Here is a 24,000-nt window from a genome sequence, read left to right on the forward strand (position 1 = left end):
AAATCCCAGTGGAGGAAATGTTTCTAGTGTTGGATTTTTTTTTTGTGGCGTTGATAAACTCAAGTCTCCTTCTCTGCGTGTGTGTGTGTGTGTGTGTGTGTGTGTGTGTGTGTGTGTGTGTGTGTGTGTGTTTGCTGTTGTGCCTTTGAGCAAGACACTCTGACAGAACGTTTGTAAAGTTCAGTACAAATATAAGAAACATGATTATGATGAACGATTTTAGTTTTTTTTTGTTTTCTTGTGTTTGACTCGTGCGCTGGCTTCTTCCACAGGGGTTTTCCTTTCCTCTCACTCTCTCCTTCACTCTCTCCTCATTCTCTCTCTCCGTCTCCTCTCTCTCTTTCATTTTCTCTCCCTCCCTCTCCCCTTTATCTCACAACGGTCTTCCCCTCCTCCTACCTCTCTATCTCCTCCCTCTTCTCCCTCCATCTCCTTCCTCTTCTCTCCCTCTGTCTTCCCTCTCTCCCTCTCTCTTTCTCTCTCTCCTCCCACTTTCTCTCTCTCTCCCTACCTCTCTCTCTTCTCTCCCTTCCTCTCTCCGCCTCTTTCTTCTCTTCTCTCCTCCCTCCCTCCTCTCTAGCTCTGCTCTCTGCTCCTCTCCCTCTTTCTCTTCTCTCCTTCCTCCCTCTCTTTCTTTTCTCCCTCCCTCCCACCTTCTCTCTCCCTTCTCTTGTTTCACTCTCTCCTTCCTCTTTTCTTCCTCCTTCTACCTCTCTCCCCCCTCTCTCCCTCTTTCTTTCCTCTCCCCTTCCACCTCTCCTCTTCCTCCTCTCTCCCTCTATCTTTCCCTCCCTTCTCTCACTCTCCTCTCTCCTGCCTCACTCTCTCTCTCCTCCCCTTCTCTGATCTCTCCATCTCTCTTTCTCTCCTCCCACTTTCTCTCTTCTCTCCCTTCCTCCCTCCCTCCTCTAGTTCTGCTCTCTCCTCCTCTCCCCCTTTCTCTTTCTTTCCTCCCTCCCTCCCCCTCTCTCTCCTCCCTCTCTCTTTTTCTCTTCCTTCATCTACTTCTCTCCCCCCTCTCTCTTCTCTTCTTCCCCCTTTCCCTCCCTCCTCCCGCCGCTCTAGCTCTCCTCCCTCCCCCTCTCTCCCTCTCTCTTGCTTTCTCTCCTCCCTCCCTCTCTCTATTTCTCTTCTCCCCTTTCTCCCCCCTCTCCTCCCTCCCTTTCTCTCCTCTCCCTTCTCTCACTCTCCCCCTTTCTCTTCTGTCCTCCCTCTATTTCCCCCTCCCTCTTTCCTCTCTCGTCTCACTCTCTCCTCCCTCTTTCTTCCTCCTTCTACCTCTCTCCCCCCTCCCTCTTTCTTTCTTCTCCCCTTCCACCTCTCTTCTTTCTCCTCTTTCCCTCTATCTTTCCCTCCCTTCTCTCAGTCTCCTCTCTCCTACCCCTTCAACGTTCTCTTCTCTCTCTTCTTCCTCCCTTTCTCTTTCTTTCCTCCCTCTCTTCTCTCCTCCCTCCCTCTCTCTCTTCTCTTCCTTCCTCTACTTCTCTCCCCCTCTCTTCTCTTCTTCCCCCTCTCCCTCCTCCTCCACCTTTCTCTTCTCCTCCCTCCCTCCCTCTCTTTTTCTCTTCCCCCCCCTTCTCCCTCCCTCCTCTCTAGCTCTGCTCTCTCCTCCTCTCACCCTTTCTCTTCTCTCCTTCCTTCCTCCCTCCCTCTTTCTCTTCATCGCACTTCTCCCTCCCTGCTCTCTAACTTTGCTCTCTCCTCCCCCTCTCTCTTCTCTTCTCTTCCTCTACTTCTCACCCTATTTCTCTTCTCTCCCTCCTCTCCTCCCTCCCTCCGTCTCTCTCTCTCTCTCCGTCCTGCGCTCTGTGTTTTTTCTCTTGGCTCTGTTCCGTCACAGCTGCTCGTTCTGGACTCTCCGCTCTCGGTTTTGTCATTCTCCGCACTCGTCCGACAAACCCACAGAACCGTTCACTCTTTCACCACAACTTCACTTTTCTTCACCTTAAATCTGCTGAAAAAAAAGAGAAGAAAGAGAGAAAGAAACAAGAGAGAGAGAGTTTTGTTTACGTTCATAAAATTATTATATTGAAAAAAACTGGAATTAACCAACACGAGGAAAAGGCAAGAAATGATAAAAATACAGATTACCGTATTTTTCAGAGTAAAAGTCACACAAGCCAAAAAATGTGTAATAAAAAAAAAAAAAAAAGTGAAATAAGTCAAATTTTGGGGTAAATTTAGTAATAAAAATTAAATAAATAAAAATGCAATGTCCATAAGCTTTTTTTTTTATTTTAAATCACATTTCGGCAGATTTTTTTTTGCTTTGGACCAGTGTGGCAAGAAAAATGATCTGACGAAGGACTTTTTTTTTTTTTTTTGCTGAAATGTTATTTAAAAGTAAAAAAAAAAAATTTGCAAGTTCTGAGTGAGTAATAAATTTTTTCACTTTTATCGCTTTTTTTTCTTGCATTTGCGCTTCTACAAAAACCTTGGTGTGCGTTTTCTGAATCCGTGTGTCGTTCGTTCATTGGTTTTTCAAAATAAAACCAAAAATAAGAAAACAAACAAACAAACAAAAAACTATTTTCTTCATTATTTGTCTCCAAAATCTAAATGAAAAAAAAAAAAAACAGATAATGATTTGTTTTTTCAGTTTTCAATTTTGTGTTCAAATGAAAAATGGAAAAAACAGATAACGACGTTTCCCGTTTACGTGACTTAAACTGGACTAAACAAGAACTGAACCAGGACTGAACCTGGACTGAACCAGGACTGAACCTGGACTGAACCAGGACTGAACCAGGAGTGTTGGGACGGGCTCGGAGTTGCGCCGCCGTAGATTGTCGGGTGATCAGGACTCAAACCGGTACCAGACTGGGATCAGACCAGGACCGAGGCTGAGACCGGGACTTAGACCGGGACCAGACCGAGACAAGATCAGGACTGAGACTGGGACTGAGACCGGTTTAGTCCTGGTTCAGTCCTGGTTTAGGCCTGGTTTAGTCATGGTCCTGATTTAATCCTGGTTTAGTCCTGGTTTGGTCCTGGTTCAGTCCTCGGTTCAGTCCTGGTTTAGTCCTGGTTCAGTCCTGGTTCAATCATGGTTTAGTCCTGGTTCAGTTCTCGGTTCAGTCCTAGTTTAGTCCTGGTTTAGTCCCTGCTTTAGTCCTGGTTTAGTCCCTGGTTTAGTCCTGGTTTAGTCCTGGTTTAGTCCTGGTTTAGTCCTGGTTTAGTCCTGGTTTAGTCCTGGTTTAGTCCTGGTTTAGTCCTGGTTTAGTCCTGGTTTAGTCTGGTTTTTAGTCCTGGTTTAGTCTTGGTTTAGTCCTGGTTTAGTGGTTTAGTCCTGGTTTAGTCCTGGTTTAGTCCTGGTTTAGTCCTGGTTTAGTCCCTGTTTGGTTTAGTCCCTGGTTTAGTCCTGGTTTAGTCCCGGTTTAGTCCCTGGTTTAGTCCTGGTTTAGTCCTGGTTTAGTCCTGGTTTAGTCCTGGTTTAATCCATATTCGGCACAAAAGTTCTTCATCTTCTCTCTTTTATTTTGTTGAGCGTAAATTAAAAGTGCTGTAATATTCGTGTAATGTCTTAAATTTTAAACGCAGTAATTTAATAATGTAAAAAAATACTTTAAAACGACAGTAACAAGTAAAAAAAAAAACACATTACAGTTTTTAAATGTTTATTTTTATTTATATTTGTATGTTTGTTTTCAGTGCCAAACTTCAATAACGGCTTGGAGGCCAGTTCAGACTCAGACGATGAAGACAAGCTGCACATCGTGGAGGACGAGAGCCAGGAGAGGCCCCGCGCCCGAGCCGCCTTACCCCACAACGGAGCCTGCAACGGGGGTAAGTCCCACGCCGCTCCTGCCCCCCCGACCTCCGGCGAGTTACGGGTCAGATCTGCGGAGAGGCGACGCCGCTCACAGTCAGAATTTCAGTGTTTTTTTTGGTATTTTCGAGCAATAAAACCACCTCTAACTGAATAAATGTAAGTTAGATCTGTTAAATGTGTCATAAAAACAATAGTGACATCTCCATAGCAACAGGCAGGTGACAGACCCTCAACCGAAATGTTCCACAGTGCAGCTTTAAAGGGTCTGTGCCTGATTTAGTTTGATGTTTTTGAGTTTTATTTGTCTTTACAGTACAGATATTTTTTGTAAGCAGCTCTTGAGGTCAAAATAAGTTTGCCGCCTCTGATTATAAAACGTTTTACTGTCCGATAATCAGGAAGTGCGTGTCGGCATGCTAGTTGTTGTCAGCTCGAGTGCTCGTAAACTCATGGTTAATGCGGCGCCGACAAAAACTCACATCTGACCCGTTTAACTCCTCTGCCGGAGGCTCCGTCGGACGCTTCATCTTCATGGAGATGCTCTTGCTTTGTCTGGAATGTTTCTGTCTCCACGGAGACAAAATCAGACAGAGTTGCGGGTCAGATCTGCGGAGAGGCGACGCTACTCACAGTCAAAAAGCCTTTGTTTTTTTTTTTTTTTTTTGTAATTTCGAGCTATAAAACCAGCTGTAATTGAATAAATCTAAAGTAGAGCTGTTTAAAGTGACATAGAAACAGTAGTTACGTCTCCATAGCAACAAGCAGGTGACAGACCCTCACCTGAAATGTTACACAGTGCAGCTTTAAAAGGCCTGTGCTTGATTTAGTTCGATGTTTTTGAGTTTTATTTGTCTTTACAGTACAGATATTTTTTGTAAGCAGCTCTTGAGGTCAAAATAAGTTTGCCGCATCTGATTATAAAACGTTTTACTGTCCGATAATCAGGAAGTGCGTGTCAGCATGCTAGTTGTTGTCAGCTCGAATGCTCGTAAACTCAGCACCGACAAAAACTCACATCTAACCCGTTTAACTTCTCTGCTGGAGGCTCCGTCGGACACTTTATCTTCACGGAGATGCTCTCGCTTTGTCTGGAACCTTTCTGTCTTCACGGAGACGAAATCAGACAGAGTTACGGGTCAGATCTGCGGAGAGGCGACGCCGCTCACAGTCAAAAAGCCTTTGTTTTTTTTGTTTTTTTGGTAATTTTGAGCTATAAAACCACCTGTAACTGAATAAATGTAAGTTAGAGCTGTTTAACGTGACATAAAAACAGTAGTGTCGTCTCCATAGCAACAAGCAGGTAATAGACCATCAATCAAAATGTTCCACAGTGCAGCATTAAAGGGTTGTATTTGTCTTACAGCACAGATATTTTGTGTAAGCAGTTCTTGAAGTCAAAATAAGTTTACCGCGTCTGATTATAAAACGTTTTACTGTCCGATAATCAGGAAGTGCGTGTCGGCATGCTAGTTGTTGTTAGTTTGAGTAGTGGAACGCGCTCGTAACTCATGGTTAATGCATAAGGAGAGTGAGGGAAAAGATGGGAGGGCATCTGACACGCAGGGACGTACATTCTCTTCCTGTATGTCCATGTGGGTAGGGTTGTGCAAAAATACCGAAATATCGACATATCGTATCATTTCATCTGCTGATACAGTATCGAAACAGTATCGAACGCATTTTTTGGTATGTTTTACTAAATTATTTTGTTACAGCTACGGTTTTGTTGCTTGTTCAGAGAAAGGAAACTCGTTTATGCGACACATTTGACATTTTCACTGTTTTGATGATTAAAATGTTTGTATATAATTATATAATTACACTATATAATTAAAATGTTTATATAAACTTTGCACAAGAAGTAGTTTAACAAAGACTTTTAGGCTATGTTCAGCACTGTTGGGCAAATTACTTTAACACTGTAATGTGTTATTTATGACTTATTACTGTCATTTCAAAGTAATTCATTATATTACAGTATTACTGCATTTAAAAAGTAAGGCATTACATGACTATTGCATTACTCTAAGTTACTCTCACCAAAATAACTGCGAAGATGATGAACTTTTGCGCCATATATAGACTGAACCAGGACTAAACCAGAACTGAACCAGGACTATAACAGGACTAACTTCGGACTAGCAGCGAGAGGAACACAATACGTGTTCATCCACTGTAAAAACAAAAAGCATGTAAAATTGCACCAAAAAAATCTGCGAAACAGCGAGACTGCTAAAAGTGAACCGTGATAGAGCGAGGGACGACTGTAAACCAGGTCTAAACCAGAACTGACCCAGGTCTAAACCAGGTCTAAACAGCGCAGAGTTCTGTGTCGGTCCCGTCGCTCGCGGTCACCTGACGGTTTACACAGGCGCGTCTCCGGCCTTTCACCGCTTCTGATATTGCGGTGATTTTAGCAAATTTGTATGAAGAAAAACCCACCACTTCAATCCAGGATAAAAATGTATTGTGACGCGCTTTACTCACATTTGTACCGAGTAAAATATTACAATTTTTTTGAACATTACTGCGTTACAGCAAAAAGCAACACATTACAGTAATTCATTAATGTTCAGACTGCAGGGCTTAACGCTCAATTTGGATTTTTTTGTGAAATCCGATTTTTTTTGCGAGGTCGTTCACATTTCCATTTAAATGCGACTTGTGTGTGATCTCCAGTGTGAACATTAAACAGTCCAAAAGTGTCCCGCATGTGCATTGGAGGACACAACATCATCACACGGAGAATTTTTTCAGACTTGAAAAAGAAATTCATCTGCATTTAAAATTCTAAATTTTCCATAGAACTGTAGAAATTGAAAAACCTTTTTAAAAACCTTTTTAAATCCGACGCTTTTCTCCATCTGAGAGTTTGAGTCATCGCATTTTAGAGTCCGAAAACCCCCGATACGACAGCACTCCACGACGACACGGGGATGTGCTGTGATATCAGGAGTAGTTTGAGTTTCCCGTCGGTGCAGAACAAAAACTGTAACAGAGTCCGGATCATAAATCGTCTTTAGACTCACAGGAAAGTTTGTGTTTCTCTGTGGAGTTTTGTCTGTGTTTAAATCACTCAGCTGTTTCCTGTGTCTCGTTCACATGTGCACGAACACACGAGGTCCTGTCTGTTTTTATTATTATTGTGAGTTAGTGTTTTGTAAAGACGCATTGTGTAACTTTTCTATGTCGACATCGTTCCTCTGCCTGGAATGTTTCCCAGTTCGCCACGTTTACATGAGAGATTTAATTCCCAATAAAAAAAAACAAAAAACATGTGAACACTTAATTCCTAATGAAAATGATTATTCATCCACGTCTCTTTGGATTTCTGAGCGGGATGTGGGCTGAGGTAGAGCAGCCGCTGACTCAGGCCCCGTCCACATTAGTTCGTACTCGAGTCTTTTTCGGTGTGGATACAGTGTTTGTCTGCACTAATCCGATAGAAAATGCCTCCAGAGAAGGAACGATCTGGTGCCTCCAGCTCCCACGAACTCATCTGAGGACAGATCTGATCTGATCAGATTAAACCAGCTCTAAACCAGGTCTAAACCAGGTCTAAACCAGTCTAAACCAGTCTAAAAACTAAACCAAGTCTAAACCAGGCTAAACCAGGTCTAAACCAGGTCTAAACCAGGTCTAAACCTAAACCAGTCTAAACCTCTAAACCAAGGTCTAAACCAAGACTAAACCAGGTCTAAACCAAGTCTAAACCAAGACTAAACCAGGTCTAAACCAGGTCTAAACCAGGTCTAAACCAGGTCTAAACCAGGTCTAAACCAGGTCTAAACCAGGTCTAAACCAAGTCTAACTAAACCAGGTCTAAACCAGGTCTAAACCAAGTCTAAACCAGGTCTAAACCAGGTCTAAACCAAGTAAACCAGGTCTAAACCTAAACCAGTCTAAACCAGGTCTAAACCAGTCTAAACCAGGTCTAAACCAGGTCTAAACCAGGTCTAAACCAAGTCTAAACCAAGTCTAAACCAGTCTAAACCAGGTCTAAACCAAGTCTAAACCAAGTCTAAACCAGGTCTAAACCAGTAAACCAAGTCTAAACCAGGTCTAAACCAAAACCAGGTCTAAACCAGGTCTAAACCAAGTCTAAACAAGACTAAACCAGGTCTAAACCAGGTCTAAACCAGGTCTAAACCAGGTCTAAACCAGGTCAACACTAAACGAGGTCTAAATCAGGATCTAAACCAGGGTCTAAACCAGGTCTAAACCAAGGTCTAAACCAAGACTAAACCAGGTCTACTAAACCAGGACTAAACCAGTCTAAACCAGGTCTAAACCAAGTCTAAACCAAGACTAAACCAGGTCTAAACCAGGTCTAAACCAAGTCTAAACCAGGTCTAAACCAGGTCTAAACCAGGTCTAAACCAGGTCTAAACCAGGTCTAAACCAAGACTAAACCAGGTCTAAACCAGGTCTAAACCAGGTCTAAACCAAGACTAAACCAGGTCTAAACCAGGTCTAAACCAGGTCTGAATCAACACTAAACGAGGTCTAAACTAAACCAGGATCTAAACCACCAGACTAAACCAGGTCTAAACCAAGACTAAACCACTAAACCAGGTCTAAACCAAGACTAAACCAGGGCTAAACCAGGTCTAAACCAAGACTAAACCAGGTCTAAACCAAGACTAAACCAGGTCTAACCATGACTAAACTAGGGCTAAACCAGGACCAAACAATGACTAAACCAGGTCTAAACCAGGTCTACATTAGGACTAGACCAGGACTAAACCAAGTCTACATCATTTCTTAACTGAGACTAAATCAGGTGGAGTGTGAGTTCAGACAGACTTATGGTGTGTGGCGCCCTCTGGTGGAAATGTGTGGTATAACAAACAACAGTCCTGACCACAGAAAAAAACCTGGAAGTTGTACCAAGTGAACAAAGCAAAGTGCATATTGTTTACAGATTTATAACTCATAAAAAGTTAATTAAAACCAAACAGAAATGTCATGAATGTCCTATTAGTAATAAAATACAAACTAAAGACCACACATGTCAAGATCTACTAATATAATGTGAAATATTTGACCTTTTGTGTGTGTGTGTGTGTGTGTGTATATATATATATATATATATTTTTTTTTTTTTGCTAATTAACACTAATTTATCAATCATTTATTTGTTACACATAAATTAATGCTAAATAATGATAAATAAAACATTTAAAATAATAAAAATTATTATTTAAAAAATTATAATAAATAAATACATATAAAAATACATACAATTAAATGACTAAATATATAATGTACAAAAAAAAATTTATTTGTTACACATAAATGAATGCTAAATAATGCTAAATAAAAAAATTATAAAAAATAAAAATAATAAATAAATAAAATAAATAAATAAATATAAAATTAAATACAATTAAATTACTAAAAATATAATGTACAAAAAAATCATGTATTTGTTACATATAAATGAATGATAAATGATAAATAATGATAAATTATATTTAAAAAAAAGATAAAATAAATACATAAAATAAATAAATATAAATATATGTAATAAATAAATACATGAAAAATATAAAAATGATAAATAAATTCATGATCACAAACAGTTACAAAAAATCTGTACTTTCAGACGATGAAAATTTGTATTCTAACTTTTTATTTCAAACTATAACTAAGACAAAAACTATGAGCGGATATTTTAGTCGACAAAGTTAACGCTGATAAATAATTTTTTTTACATATTTGCTGTTGGTTTGGACCAGGTAATAAATGAATAAATAAATAAAAGTCGCTGTGCTGTGTGTGTCTCAGTGAAAGAGGAGTGCGTCTCGGAGGAGGGAGAGGAGGAGGACGGAGAGGATGAAGCAGAGGAGGACGAGGGGGAGGACGGAGGAGAGGAGCCCGCAGACGGAGAGAAGGACGCTCTGGTGGAGGAGATTCTACAGCAGGGAGACACCGCCATCATTTACCCAGAAGCCCCGGAGGAGGAGCGGGGAGCGGCGGAGACGGGAGGAGCCGACGAGAACGGTAAAGACGACCTACCTGCTCTATTTATACAGATTTATTTACAGCTTTTTTTTTGCTAAACCTCCCTGTGTGTGTCTCTTATTCTGTGTAAAAGCTGCAAATCCTGTAGTTTAATTAGACCATTTAAAGTTCAGATTTCAGTCAATCCTCCTGGACATGTTTAAAATGTGCACCATGAACTAAATCTTAAAACTAAATCAAAATCAAATTACCAAACGAGTCAATATTTATTACATCCATAACTTTTGGACACACGATTTTGTGTTTAAATGAAAAATGGCAAAAATAAAAACAGATAACGACCGTTTCCCGTTTTTGTCACTTAAGCTGTGATGCCGGACTGAACCAGGACTAAACCGTTTTCAGTCCTGGTCTGGTCCCAGCCTCAGTCCCGGTCTCAATCACGGTCTGGTCCTGGTCTGGTCCTGGGATCAGTCCTGGTCTCTGTCCCGGTCTCAGTCCCGGTCTCAATCACGGTCTGGTCCTGGGTTCAGTCTCGGCCTCAGTCCCGGTCTCAGTCCCGGTTTCAGTCCTGGTCCTGGACCCGGTCTGGTCTTGGACTCAGTTCTGGTCTCAGTCCCAGCCTCGGTCATGGTCTCAGTTCCAGTCTGGTCCCAGTCTCAGTGCCGGTCTCAGTCACAGTGTGGTCCTGGTCTGGTCCTCGTCTCAGTCCCAGTCTCAGTCCTGGTCTGGTCCCAGCCTCAGTCATGGTCTCGGTCTCAGTCTGGTCCCAGTCTCAGTCCCGGTCTCAATCACGGTCTGGTCCTGGTCTGGTCCTGGGTTCAATCCTGGTCTCAGTCCCAGTCTCAGTCACGGTCTCAGTCACGGTCTGGTTCTGGTCTGGTCCGGGCCTCAGTCCCGGCCTCAGTCCCGGTTTCAGTCCTGGTCCTGGACCCGGTCTGGTCTTGGACTCAGTTCTGGTCTCAGTCCCAGCCTCGGTCATGGTCTCAGTTCCAGTCTGGTCCCAGTCTCAGTGCCGGTCTCAGTCACAGTGTGGTCCTGGTCTGGTCCTCGTCTCAGTCCCAGTCTCAGTCCCAGTCTCAGTTCCGATCTCAGTCCCGGCCTCAGTCCTGGTCTCAGTCCTGGTCTCAATCACGGTCTGGTCCTGATCTGGTCCCGGTCTCAGTCCTGGTCTCAGGCCCGGTCTCAGTTCTTGTCCTGGTCCTGGTCTGGTCGCGGCCTCAGTCCCGGTCTCAGTGCTGGTCCTGGTCCTGATCTGATCTTGGACTCAGTTCTGGTCTCAGTCTCGGTCTCAGTCCTGGTTCAGTCCTGGTTCGATCATTATCTGTTTTTTTTTTTTTCCCCATTTTTCATTTAAACACAAAATCGAAAACTGAAAAAACAAATCATTATCCATTTTTTCATTTTGGTTTTGGAGACAAATAATGAAGAAAATAATAGTTTTTTTTTTTTTTTTTTTCTTATTTTTGGTTTTATTTTGAAAAACAAATGAACGAACAACACGGATTAGCCATGATGGATTAGTGAACTACTGAACAAAACTAACATGATGGTGTCTCACATTCGAACTGCACAAATCTCTCCGTCTGTGCTCAGATCAACATCATGAAATCGATTTTTAACTTTAATTCTAGAATCAGTCTGAATGAACAAGTTCCTCCTGTTTTATTCATGATCATAACAGTAGTTTTGTTCAGTGTCTCTAATGCGTCGTCGTTGTTCGTCTTTAAGTTTTCGTCTTTCTTCTCTTGATAGTTGTGGATAAATTCTTCATGTTAGAATGTTTATCTTTTGTGGACCTTGTTGGTTGAAGATTTGGTGACTGGGGCAGATTTATGAAGCTGCTGGAGAATACGACACACATTTACACACACATTTTGACACAGAAAATTATTAACCGGGAGCAGTGTTGTAATGTAATCCCCTACAGATTACAGATTACATACACCAAAATGTAGTTTGTAACGTAATCCATTAAATTACTTAAAGTGAGTAATGTAATCTGAATACTTTGGATTACTTGATATTGTTATGCTTTTAAAAACAACATGAATGTATCAAACACGTCCTGTTTGTTTTCTTCAAATTGTCTGTTGAGCCCAAGTCTCCATGAATAAGAAACTGTTTACTGTAGAGGAGCAAAGACCAGGAAATCTGAACATGAGATGTTTTGTTTTATCTGCTAAAAGAAAATAAAAAGCCCAGACTTTACTTCAGCATTTTAAAAATATTATTGATAGAGAAATTATTTCTATATGAAATCACTGCTGCCTTAAATTATGTTCACCTACTGTTAAAAATATATTGTTTAACCATATGAGTCCCTGGTTTATCTGGTTTAGTCCTGTTCTGGTTTAGTCCTCCTGGTTTACTGTTTAGTCCTGGATAGTTTACCTGGTTTTTCCTGGTTTAGTCCTGTCCTGGTTTAGGGTCCTGGTTTATCCTGGTTTACTTAGTCCTGGTTTAGTCCTGGTTTAGTCCTTGGTTTATTCCTGGTTTAGTTCCTGGTTTTAGTCCTGGTTTAGTCCTGGTTTAATCTGGTTTATTCTGTTTAGTCCTGGTTTAGTCCTGGTTTAGTCCTGTTTATTCCTGGTTTAGTCCTGGTTTAGTCCTGGTTTAATTTCCTGGTTTAGTCCTGGTTTAGTCCTGGTTTATTCCTGGTTTAGTCCTGGTCTGGTTAGTCCTGGTTTAGACCTGGTTTAGTCCTGGTTGGTTTGGTTTACCTGGTTTAGTCCTGGTTTAGTCCTGGTTTAGTCCTGGTTTAGTCCTGGTTTATTCCTGGTTTATTCCTGGTTTAGTCCTGGTTCAGCCCTGGTTTAGTCCTGGTTTAGTCCTGGTTTATTCCCTGTTTAGTCTGGTTTAGTCCTGGTTTATTCCTGGTTTAGTCCTTTGGTTTAGTCCTGGTTTATTCCTGGTTTAGTCCTGGTTTAGACCTGGTTTAGTCCTGGTTTAGTCCTGGTTTAGTCCTGGTTTAGTCCTGGTTTTAGTCCTGGTTTAGTCCTGGTTAGTTCCTGGTTTATTCCTGGTTTATTCCTGGTTTATAGTCCTGGTTTAGTCCTGGTTTAGTCCTGGTTTAGTCCTGGTTTAGTCCTGGTTTATTCCTGGTTTTATTCCTGGTTTAGTCCTGGTTTAGTTTATCCTGGTCCTGGTTTAGTCCTGGTTTATTCCTGGTTTAGTCCTGGTTTAGTTTCCTGGTTTATTCCTGGTTTATTCCTGGTGTTATTTTCCTGGTTTAGTCCTGGTTTAATTCCTGGTTTATTCCTGGTTTAGTCCTGGTTTAGTCCTGGTTTAGTCCTGGTTAGTCCTGGTTTAGTTCCTGGTTTAAGTCCTGGTTTAGTCCTGGTTTAGACCTGGTTTATTCCTGGTTTTTTTCCTGGTTTATCCTGGTTTAGTCCTGGTTTAGTCCTGGTTTTATTCCTGGTTTATTCCTGGTTTAGTCCTGGTTTATTCCTGGTTTATTCCTGGTTTATTCCTGGTTTAGTCCTGGTTTAGTAGACCTGGTCCTGGTTTAGTCCTGGTTTATTCCTGGTTTATTCCTGGTTTATTCCTGGTTTAGTCCTGGTTTAGTCCTGGTTTATTCCTGGTTTATTCCTGGTTTATCCTGGTTTAGTCCTGGTTTTAGCCTGGTTTATTCCTGGTTTAGTCCTGGTTTTAGTCCTGGTTTATTCCTGGTTTATTCCCGGTTTAGCCCAAAATGTGAAAACAGGAAAATCCGTCTGTGTAATCCATTTATTTCAACAAAGTAACTGTAATCCAATTACCACTCACTGAAACAGTAACTGTAACTGAATACGGTTACTCATAAATTGTACTCTGATTACGTAATCCCAGTTACATGTAATCTGTTACTCCCCGACACTGACCGGGAGTTCCTCAAATCTACAGCGGGAAACTTCCAGCCTTTGTGGAAAAGATCAATAATTAGACGCAGACAGTTCACAGTGGGATAAAATCAGGTAGAGGGGCTGTTGAAGTATTTTCCTCTGACTCTCTGTCTCTCTGTCTCTCTGTCTCTCTGACTCTCTGACTCTCTGTCTCTCTGACTCTCTGACTCTCTGTCTCTCTGTCTCTCTGACTCTCTGACTCTCTGACTCTCTGACTCTCTGATCTCTGACTCTCTGACTCTCTCTCTCTGTCTCTCTGTCTCTCTGTCTCTCTCTCTGACTCTCTGTCTCTCTCTCTGTCTCTCTGTCTCTCTCTCTGTCTCTCTGTCTCTCTGTCTCTCTGTCTCTCTGTCTCTCTGTCTCTCTGTCTCTCTGACTCTCTGACTCTCTGTCTCTCTGTCTCTCTGTCTCTCTGACTCTCTCTCTCTGACTCTCTGTCTCTCTGTCTCTCTGTCTCTCTGACTCTCTGTCTCTCTGACTCTCTGTCTCTCTGTCTCTCTGTCTCTCTGTCTCTCTGACTCTCTGTCTCTCTGACTCTCTGTCTCTCTGTCTCTCTGTCTCTCTGTCTCTCTGTCTCTCTGTCTCTCTGTCTCTCTGACTCTCTGACTCTCTGACTCTGACTCTCTGTCTCTCTGTCTCTCTGACTCTCTGACTCTCTGTCTCTCTGACTCTCTGACTCTCTGTCTCTCTGACTCTCTGTCTCTCTGACTCTCTGTCTCTCTGTCTCTCTGTCTCTCTCTCTGTCTCTCTGACTCTCTGACTCTCTGTCTCTCTGTCTCTCTGTCTCTCTGTCTCTCTGTCTCTCTGACTCTCTGTCTCTCTGACTCTCTGACTCTCTGTCTCTCTGTCTCTCTGATCTCTCTCTCTCTGTCTCTCTGACTCTCTGACTCTCTGTCTCTCTGTCTCTCTGACTCTCTCTCTCTGTCTCTCTGACTCTCTGACTCTCTGTCTCTCTGTCTCTCTTCTGCTCTCTCTCTCTGTCTCTCTGTCTCTCTGTCTCTCTGTCTCTCTGTCTCTCTGTCTCTCTGACTCTCTGTCTCTCTGTCTCTCTGTCTCTCTGACTCTCTGACTCTCTGTCTCTCTGTCTCTCTGACTCTCTGTCTCTCTGACTCTCTGACTCTCTGACTCTCTGACTCTCTGTCTCTCTGACTCTCTGTCTCTCTGTCTCTCTGACTCTCTGACTCTCTGTCTCTCTGTCTCTCTGTCTCTCTGCTCTCTCTCTGACTCTCTGTCTCTCTCTGTCTCTCTGTCTCTCTGTGACTCTCTGTCTCTCTGTCTCTCTCTCTCTGTCTCTCTGTCTCTCTGACTCTCTGTCTCTCTGACTCTCTCTCTCTGTCTCTCTGACTCTCTGACTCTCTGTCTCTCTGACTCTCTGTCTCTCTGACTCTCTGTCTCTCTCTCTGACTCTCTGTCTCTCTGACTCTCTGACTCTCTGTCTCTCTGACTCTCTGTCTCTCTGTCTCTCTCTCTCTCTCTCTGTGACTCTCTGACTCTCTGTCTCTCTCTCTCTGTCTCTCTGACTCTCTGTCTCTCTGACTCTCTGTCTCTCTGTCTCTCTGTCTCTCTGACTCTCTGACTCTCTGTCTCTCTGATCTCTCTGACTCTCTGTCTCTCTGTCTCTCTGACTCTCTGTCTCTCTGACTCTCTGTCTGTCTCTCTGACTCTCTGACTCTCTGTCTCTCTGACTCTCTGTCTCTCTGTCTCTCTGACTCTCTGTCTCTCTGTCTCTCTGACTCTCTGTCTCTCTGTCTCTCTGTCTCTCTGACTCTCTGACTCTCTGTCTCTCTGTCTCTCTGACTCTCTGACTCTCTGTCTCTCTGTCTCTCTGACTCTCTGACTCTCTGTCTCTCTGTCTCAGGTACTCCGGATGCCCTCCCGCTGCACATGTGCCCGTACTGCTCCAGGGGCTACAAACGAAACGCGTCTCTCAAAGAGCACATCAAATACCGACACGAGACCAACGACGACAACTACAGCTGCTCCCACTGCAGTTACACCTTCACCTACCGCTCGCAGCTCGAGAGACACATGAGCCACCACCGGGGGGCGAAACTGGAGCCCCGCGTAAACCAGAAGGTGAGAGACGAGTAGGAGAAAGAGAAAGAGAAAGAGAAAGAGAAAGAGACGCTCGCGAACTCGGACGTTTAAGATTTAAGAACCGACGGTGCGAAAGACTCAAGACTGTGACGCTCATTTCTTATCGCACCATTTCGAGTTCATATAGCCGCAATAATTAACCTGAGTAATATTATTTTAACTAACTGAAGTACAAATTTTGGCTTCTTTAGTATTAATATTAGTACTACTACCGGTAGTCGTAGTAGTTGTAGTAAAAGTTGTAGTTGAAGTATTAATCCAGTTCTTTAGTAAACAGTTTATACAGGTTGTTTCATGTAAGATAGTTGTAGTAGTCGCTGTAAAAGTACTAGTAACAGTTGTAAAAGTAGTAGTAGAAGTAGTAGTAGTAGTAGTAGAGGTAGTAGAGTAGTAGCAGTAGTAGTAGTAGTAATAGTAATCAAAGTCATAGTTGAAGTATCAATCCAGTTCTTTAGTAAACAGTTCTATACAGGTTGTTTCATGTAAGATAGTTGTAGTAGTTGTTGTAAAAGTACTAGTAACAGTTGTAAAAGTAGTAGTAGTAGTAGTAGTAGTAGTAGTAGTAGTAGTAGTAGTAGTAGTAGTAGTAGAGTAGTAGTAGTAGTAATAGTAGTAAAATTTGTAGTTGAAGTATTAATCCAGTTCTTTAGTAAACAGTTCTATACAGGTTGTTTCAACTAAGATAGTTGTAGTAGTCGCTGTAAAAGTACTAGTAACAGTTGTAAAAGTAGTAGTAGTAGTAGTAGTAGTAGAAGTAGAGGTAGTAGTAGTAGTAGTAGTAAAGTCATAGTTGAAGTATCAATCCAGTTCTTCAGTAAACAGTTCTATACAGGGTGTTTCATGTAAGATAGTTGTAGTAGTCATTGTAAAAGTACTAGTAACAAAGTAAGTAGTAGTAGTAGAGGTAGTTGTAGTAGTAGTAGAAATAGAGGTAGTAGTAGTAGTAATAGTAATAGTAGTAAACATTGTAGTTGAAGTATTAATCCAGTTCTTTAGTAAACAGTTCTATACAGGTTGTTTCATGTAAGATAGTTGTAGTAGTCATTGTAAAAGTACTAGTAATAGTAGTAAAAGTAGTAGTAGAGGTAGTATGGTAATAATAGTAATAGTAGCAAACATTGTAGTTGAAGATTAATCCAGTTCTTTAGTAACAGTTCTATACAGGTTGTTTCATGTAAAATAGTTGTAGTAGTCGTTGTAAAAGTACTAGTAACAGTTGTAAAAGTAGTAGTAGTAGTAGTAGAGGTAGTAGTAGTAGTAGTATAGTAGTAGAGGTAGTAGTAGTAGTAATAGTAGTAAAAGTTGTAGCTGTAGTATTAATCCAGCTCTTAAGTTCAGTCTTATACAGGTTGTTTCATGTAAAATAGTTGTAGTAGTAGTTGTAAAAGCTCTAGTAATAGTAGTAAAAGTAGTAGTACTAGAGTAGTAGTAGTAATGGTAGTGGTAGTAGTGGTAGCAAAAGTTGTAGTTGTAGTATTAATCCAGTTCTTTAGTAAACAGTCCTATGCAGGCAGTGACATATAAGATAGTTATAGTAGTAGTAGTAAACATTCTAGTAGTAGTAGTAGTAGTAGTAGTAGTAGTAGTAGTAGGAGTAGTAGCAGCAGCAAAAGTTGTAGTTGTAGTTGAAGTATTAATCCAGTTCTTTAATAAACAGTCCTATGCAGATAATTGCATATAAGATTGTAGTATAGTAGTAGAAGTAAAAGCTCTAATAATAGTAGTAAAAGTAGTAGCAGTAGTAGTAATAGTAGTAAAAGTTGTAGTATTAATCCAGTTTAGTCAAGAGTCCTGTGCAGGTTGTTCCATGTAAGATCATTCAGGTAATATTTGTAGTAGTAGTAGTAGTAGTAGTAGTAGTAGTAGTAGTAGTAATTCCGTTATTCATTAAACACTTTGTAAAAATACAACTTGTTCCATGTAAAAAAAAAAGGTATCTGAAGTAATTATAGTAATAGTACAAGTTTTATCAGTAGTAGCCTAGTTGTTCTTGTAGTAGTAGTAGTAGTAGTAGTTCTTGTAGTACTAGTATTAGGAATCCAGTCTGGTTTTTCTGACCAGAGGGGAGAAACCGGGCACTGGAGTCATTAAGCAAGAATGTCCCAAACCTGGACTCGTGTGTTTTGTTTCGTTCACACGAGTTTAACCCAAAAACCTGCAGATTTAGGCCGAGTTTGTCTCTTCTAGAAATGTTACGCAGTGCATCTTTAAGTAAATATTAACTAATCTAAGAGTACTGTTAGGTTAGGAGTAAAAGTGTGCAGTTTAAAAGTACGCCGAGAAGTACGATTTTATTTAAAAGTTACTCAAGTAAAAGTAACTACAAAAATAACCTGATTAGTTGTATTTTATTTTTTTTTTTTTGCATTTTTTTTTTTTCTTCTGGAAGTTTCTCTAGTGCATCTTTAGATATTAAGAAACTAAGAGTACTGAAAAATAAAATAAACAATTAGAAATAAAAGTACTCAAAAGTAAAAGTAACTAAAAAAACCTGATTTTGTTTTTTTTTTTTTTTTGAGAAAGTACAGTGAATTAAAAAAAAAAATTAGAAATAAAAATATGCAGTTTAAAAGTACTCAAGAAAAGTAAAAGTAACTACAAAAATAACCTGATTAGTTGTATTTTTTTTTTGTTTTTATTTTTTATTTTTACAGTACTCTTAGTTTACTTAATATTTACTTAAAGATGCACTGCGTAACATTTCTACACAAAGTCAGAGAAACTTCCAGAAGCAAAAAAAAAAAAAAAAAAAAAAAAAAATAAAAATACAATACTGGAAGTTTCTCTGACTTTGTGTTTTGCCCAAATTCCTGTCTGCGCTGATAAGATAAGTCCACAGACCCTCTACTAGAAATGTTACGCAGTGCATCTTTAAGTAAATATTAAGTAAACTAAGAGTACTGCAAAAAAAAAATAAATAAATAAATGACCCAATTAGGAGTAAAAATATGCAGTTTAAAAGTACTCAGAGAAGTTTTGCTTAAAAGTTACTCAAGTAAAAACTAACTACAAAAATTAACTGATTAGTTGTAATTTTTTTTGCGTTTTTTTTGCTTCTGGAAGTTTCCCTGACTTTGTGTTTTGCCCAAATTCCTGTCTGCGCTGATAAGATAAGTCCACAGGTCACTATGGGTCATCTGAAACTCGAGACCCTGACTCCCGACCAATCGCGCTCCTCCCCCTGCCCACCTGTGCTCCCCTCGGCCAATCGCGTCGCGCCCCCTCTCACCTGAGCGGCGCGCGGCAGTACTTTTCCACTCACCTGGATCCGCCCACTCGACCTACTTACCTGGGCCGCGTCCTGTTCCTCAGACTAAGCTCCTTAAGTGCTTCCTTGATTCCTCGAGAGAGAGAGAGAGAGACAAACAAAGGGCTCTTCTAGGTTCACTTAAAGGCGCATTGTGTAACTTTTCTGCCTTCAAATGTTCCACAGTATGGCATTAAACCTTTCTGTTTTCACGGACCCCAAACCAGACCGAGTTACACGTCAGATCTGCGGAGAGGCGACCCCGCTCTCAGTTTTTAGAGAGGTTTTTGAGCTATAAAACCGCCTATAACTGAGGTAGTAGAGCTGTTTAAAGTCACACTGCGGAACATTCCAGGCAGACCAGTGATGTGTCCATAGCAACAGCCCGCAACGAAAAATGTACGCAGTGCACCTTTAAAGAAACTTCATTCAGAATTTAGATTTTAGCGCTCAATTTAGTCTTTTAGTTTGCTTTTAACCAAAATTATCTGTCAATACTAACAACAACTAGCATGCTAATGTGCACCGCCTGATTAAAGCACTTTATTTTGATTATCAGACAAGATAGAGACAGATAGAGTAATCAGATAACCCGATAATTAGAGCTGATGTTTGGTGTGTGAGAAATCTGATCCCCAAAAACACCTGATGACACGCGTCAGTGGAGCAGTGTTTTTAGACTCACTGTTTTATTTGGAAAACAAAGAAGTACAGTGAGATTTAAAATAACTCTTTCAATCTTTAACATTTTCTTTTTCATTTCTATCTTTGCCACACCACATTCACACAGACGGAAATCAGACTACACAGCCAAAAGTGGAGAGTTAAAATTTCAGAGTAAAATATTTCAGAGTTGTTTTTAACACAAAAAGTCTTATTATAACTATTTGAAAGTCGGGGTTATTTGCCAGAGTTGATATAGTTGAAGTTAATTCAACTTCCTCTTAGTGTTAATTCAACTTCCTCTAGTGTTAATTCAACTTCCTCTAGTGTTATTCAACTTTGTTAATTCAACTTCCTCTAGTGTTAATTCAACTTCCCTAGTGGCAAGGCAAGGTAAGTTTATTTGTATAGCACAATTCGTACACAAAGTAATTCAAAGTGCTTTACAGAATAAGAAATACATTAAAATCATAATAAAAACAAATCAAAACATAAATAATCATGAAGATTAAAATTTAAAAAAGAGAGACATAAATTGGAGAGAAGAGTGCGGAATGAAAACCTTTCAGTTATTTGCACAGTTAAACAGAAATGTTTTGAGTCTGGATTTAAACAGCGTCACAGAAGAGTCTGTCTCACATGTTCAGACTGTTCCAGGTTTTAGCTGCATGAACCTGAAACTCTGACTCCCCTTGTTTAGTCGTGACTCTGGGCACCAGCAGGAGGTTGGTCCCTGAGCTCCTCAGAGTGTGAGATGGTTCATATGACACTAACATGTCACAGATGGACTTTGGTGCTCGGCCATGGAGACACTTGTACAAGCAGAGCTGCTTTAAAGTCTCTGAGCCACAGGAGCCAGTGCAGAGACCTGAGACCAGGACTTATGTGCTCGTACTTCCTAGTTCGAGTCAGGACCCGAGCTGCAGCGTTCTGGATGTTCTGGATGTTCTGGATGTTCTGGATGTTCTGGATGTTCTGGATGTTCTGCAGCGTCTCACAGCTCGTTTGGAGAGACCAGTGAGCAGAACATTACAGTATCTAACCTACTGGAGACAAACGCATGGATAAGTTTCTCCAAGTCTGATTTAGACAGTAAACCTTTGATTTTTGCTCTGTTTTTTAGATGGTAAAAGGCTGCAGATGTTATTGATTTGATGTGGCTGTTAAAGTTCAAGTCTGAGTCCATTATTACCCCCGAGATTTCTTGCCTGATTTGAAGGTTTTAGAGAGAGAGAGACTGGAGGTGATGCTGACACTGTCCCTTTGTTTCTGTGGACCAAACACTATGACTTGAGTCTTGTCAGAGTTTAGCTGGAGAAAGTTGTTTTGCATCCACACAAAACAACTTCCCCTAGTGTTAATTCAACTTCTCTTAGTGTTAATTCAACTTTCCTTAGTGTTAATTTGGCTCCTCCCACCCACCACTTCAAGCTCCAGTGAGAGTAGACCAGTTTGAACCAGTTTTGTACTTAATTTCATCTTAAATTAACTCAAAGTGTACTCTCAAAACGTTAAAATAACTCTCGATTTTGGGGTTAAACAGGAACTTTGGTCCAGTGTTACTTGATTACCATTTCCAAAAATTAAAATTAAATTAACTCTAGAACAGATTGGACTCAAATAAACCCTGAGAAAATGTTAAAAACTGATTCTGTGAGAGTCAGTTTTAACACTCTGCTTTTTTCTGTGTGCTCGATATCAGGTAACTGTTTACATTTCGGTAATCTGATAACTCCAGAAATCAGATCGTTATCGGATTTGACGTGTAAACACAGACGCTGTAATCTTTCATTCATACAGGAGTCAGACTTAACACCGAAAATCCTCTGTCCTGTGTGATGCAGATCTCAAAACAGAAACAAAAACTGTGACTTTGAGTTGAGTATTTGCATGATTAGTCGATTAGAATTTCATCGATTACGTTCATTTTTAATCGAGAAACCAAATGTAGGTTGCTGTGTGTAGCGTAGGGAGACCAAACGTCCGTGTCTGGGGACAAACAGAGGTCCGTACTAGGGACGGGCATTCGATGAAATTTTCTTAATCGATCGTCAGAGAGAATTAACGATCGATTATCGATTAATCATTAACGTTTTTATATTAAAATGATCATCATTATTATTACTATCTGCACTACTAATCTGCATAAATAAATTCAACTTTACGACATATAAACCGTAACGACTCTAGAGCCACATCAGCCCGTTTGACATTATAATGTGTTTAATTCAGTTTTGTTCAACTCTCACAGAAACAAAACTTAAAACCACATCGCTAATTTGCATAAACTCAGCGAAGATAAAACTCCAGCTCTTGTGTCGCTGATGTGGTTCAATTTCTGTCGGATTAAAAGACATGACTCAGGTGAATACAGGTTAGTGTGACCAGATTTGTGTTTGTTAAAACCAGGACAGCGTACGGGGGGAGGGAGGTGGGGACTCGTCATCCACATTGAGCGACTCTCACCTGGAAAAACTTTTTCCCACTGGACACAGAAACATATGTGCTGCTTTATACACTGTGCACATGGACTCACACTTGTCCCCAACGCAACAGAAAGTGTGGAATTTCTTGTACAAATCATCGTTAAATACACATTTGTGCTTCGGTTCGTTGCAGACTGACCCACTGTTTGTGTCTCGCTCCTTCTGATGCAGAGACACATGTACACACCTGTTTGGTCACGATACACACAGCAACATACATTCGGTTTGTCGATTAAAATTAACGTAATCGATGAAATTCTTAATGATCAATTATCGATTAATCGATTAATCATGCCCATCCCTAGTCCGTACATGTGTCTCTCTGCACTCAGAAGAGCGAGACACAAACAGTCGGTCAGTCTGCAATGTCCCGAAACGCAAATGCCCATTTAACGATGACTTGTACAAGAAATTCCCCGTTTTCTGTTCCAGTTGGTACAAGTGTGAGTCCATGTGCACAAAGCAGCACATATGTGTCAGTGTCCAGTGGGAAAAAGTTCACCAGGACACCGAAAAACATTAAAAAGTTTTACCAGGTGAGAGTCGCTCAATGTGGATGACGAGGCCCCACCTCCCTCCCCCCGTACGCTGTCCTGGTTTTGACAAACGCAAATATGTTCACACTAACCTGTATTCACCTGAGTCATGTCGTTTAGTCCGACAGAAGCTGAACCACATCAGCGACACAAGAGCTGTTTTTTTCTTCACTTAGTTTATGCAAAGTTTACAAGTTTTATTATTATAATTTATTCCAGTTCGGCGGGCCAGGTTTAAAAGGCTTAAAGGGCCGCGTACAGCCCCCGGGCCGTAGTTTGCACACCCCTGCTCCAAAGCCTCCACACAAGACAAACACCATATACACCCTTTATCTTTATCTTAGTGTGCAGTGTGTATTTTTCAAGACTTGCAGTTCAGGAAACAAAGACACTGAAAGAGGAATGTCTCTTTTTCTCTTTAAGTTGGACCTGTTTGTAGTAATTGGATTTGGATTTCGATACCCAAATGATCACTTTAAAAGCTCTTCTTTTACACAATATTGTAATTTTCAAGCCAAAAAATACCATTTGTTCGCAGACAGTGAAGATGAACAAGCTTCTGGTATAAAAACTCACTGTGATCATATAAAAAGTGGTCAGAAAAGTAAAAAAAAAAAGTCCAAGGCACGCTGTCGGAATTAGGAATAAAAGTCGTTTAATAATTACACGGGACAAGTTTTAAGTTCAGAAACAGCCATTGAAGCTTATATTTGACCGTGTAGTGTGTATTTTTCTCTTTATTGTGAACAAGACTTTAATTTCAGCCTGTCTCTTTAAGTAGGACCTGTTTTGTAGTAATTGGATTTCGATTTCGATACCCAAATGATCACTTTAAAAGCTCTTCTTTTACACGATTATAACATTTTTAACGCCAAATATAACATTTGTTTGCAGACAGTGAAAATGACCAAGCTTCTGGTATAAAAACTCACTGTGATCATGTCAAAAGTGGTCAAAAAAGTCAAAAGCACGCTGTCGAAATTAGAATAAAAGTTGTTTAATGATTACACAGGACAAGTTTAAAGTCTAGGAACAGTTGCAAATGCTTTTAAAACACCATTTCATAGCCTTGCATTTCAGGAAACAAAGACACTGTAGTGTGTATTTTTCTCTTTATTGTGATCAAGACTTGCAGTTCAGGAAACAAAGACACTGAAGTAGTAATTGGATTTGGATTTCGATACCCAAATGTCCACTTTAAAAGCTCTTTTTTTTATTCGATATTGTAATTTTCAACTCCAAATAACACCATTTGTTCGTAGACAGTGAAGATGAACAAGCTTCTGGTATAAAAACTCACTGTGATCATGTAAATCAGGAGAGTCAAACTCAAATTGACAGAGTCCAA

At 40.6% G+C, this 24,000-nt stretch overlaps 1 protein-coding gene across 1 annotated transcript in view; it reads left to right on the plus strand.

The window, feature by feature from the left end:
- LOC110168035 (zinc finger E-box-binding homeobox 1-like) overlaps positions 1-24,000 on the plus strand; it is a 99,911-nt gene that overhangs the window by 52,978 nt on the left and 22,933 nt on the right. The window contains 3 exon segments of the mRNA XM_055151489.1: positions 3,652-3,786; positions 9,563-9,778; positions 15,482-15,699. Of these exon segments, the coding sequence (XP_055007464.1) occupies positions 3,652-3,786; positions 9,563-9,778; positions 15,482-15,699 (569 nt within the window).

The sequence above is a fragment of the Boleophthalmus pectinirostris genome, unplaced genomic scaffold (assembly GCF_026225935.1).
Source record: "Boleophthalmus pectinirostris isolate CB_2022bp ecotype Guang Dong unplaced genomic scaffold, ASM2622593v1 HiC_scaffold_16, whole genome shotgun sequence".
Taxonomy (NCBI): Eukaryota; Metazoa; Chordata; class Actinopteri; order Gobiiformes; family Gobiidae; genus Boleophthalmus; species Boleophthalmus pectinirostris.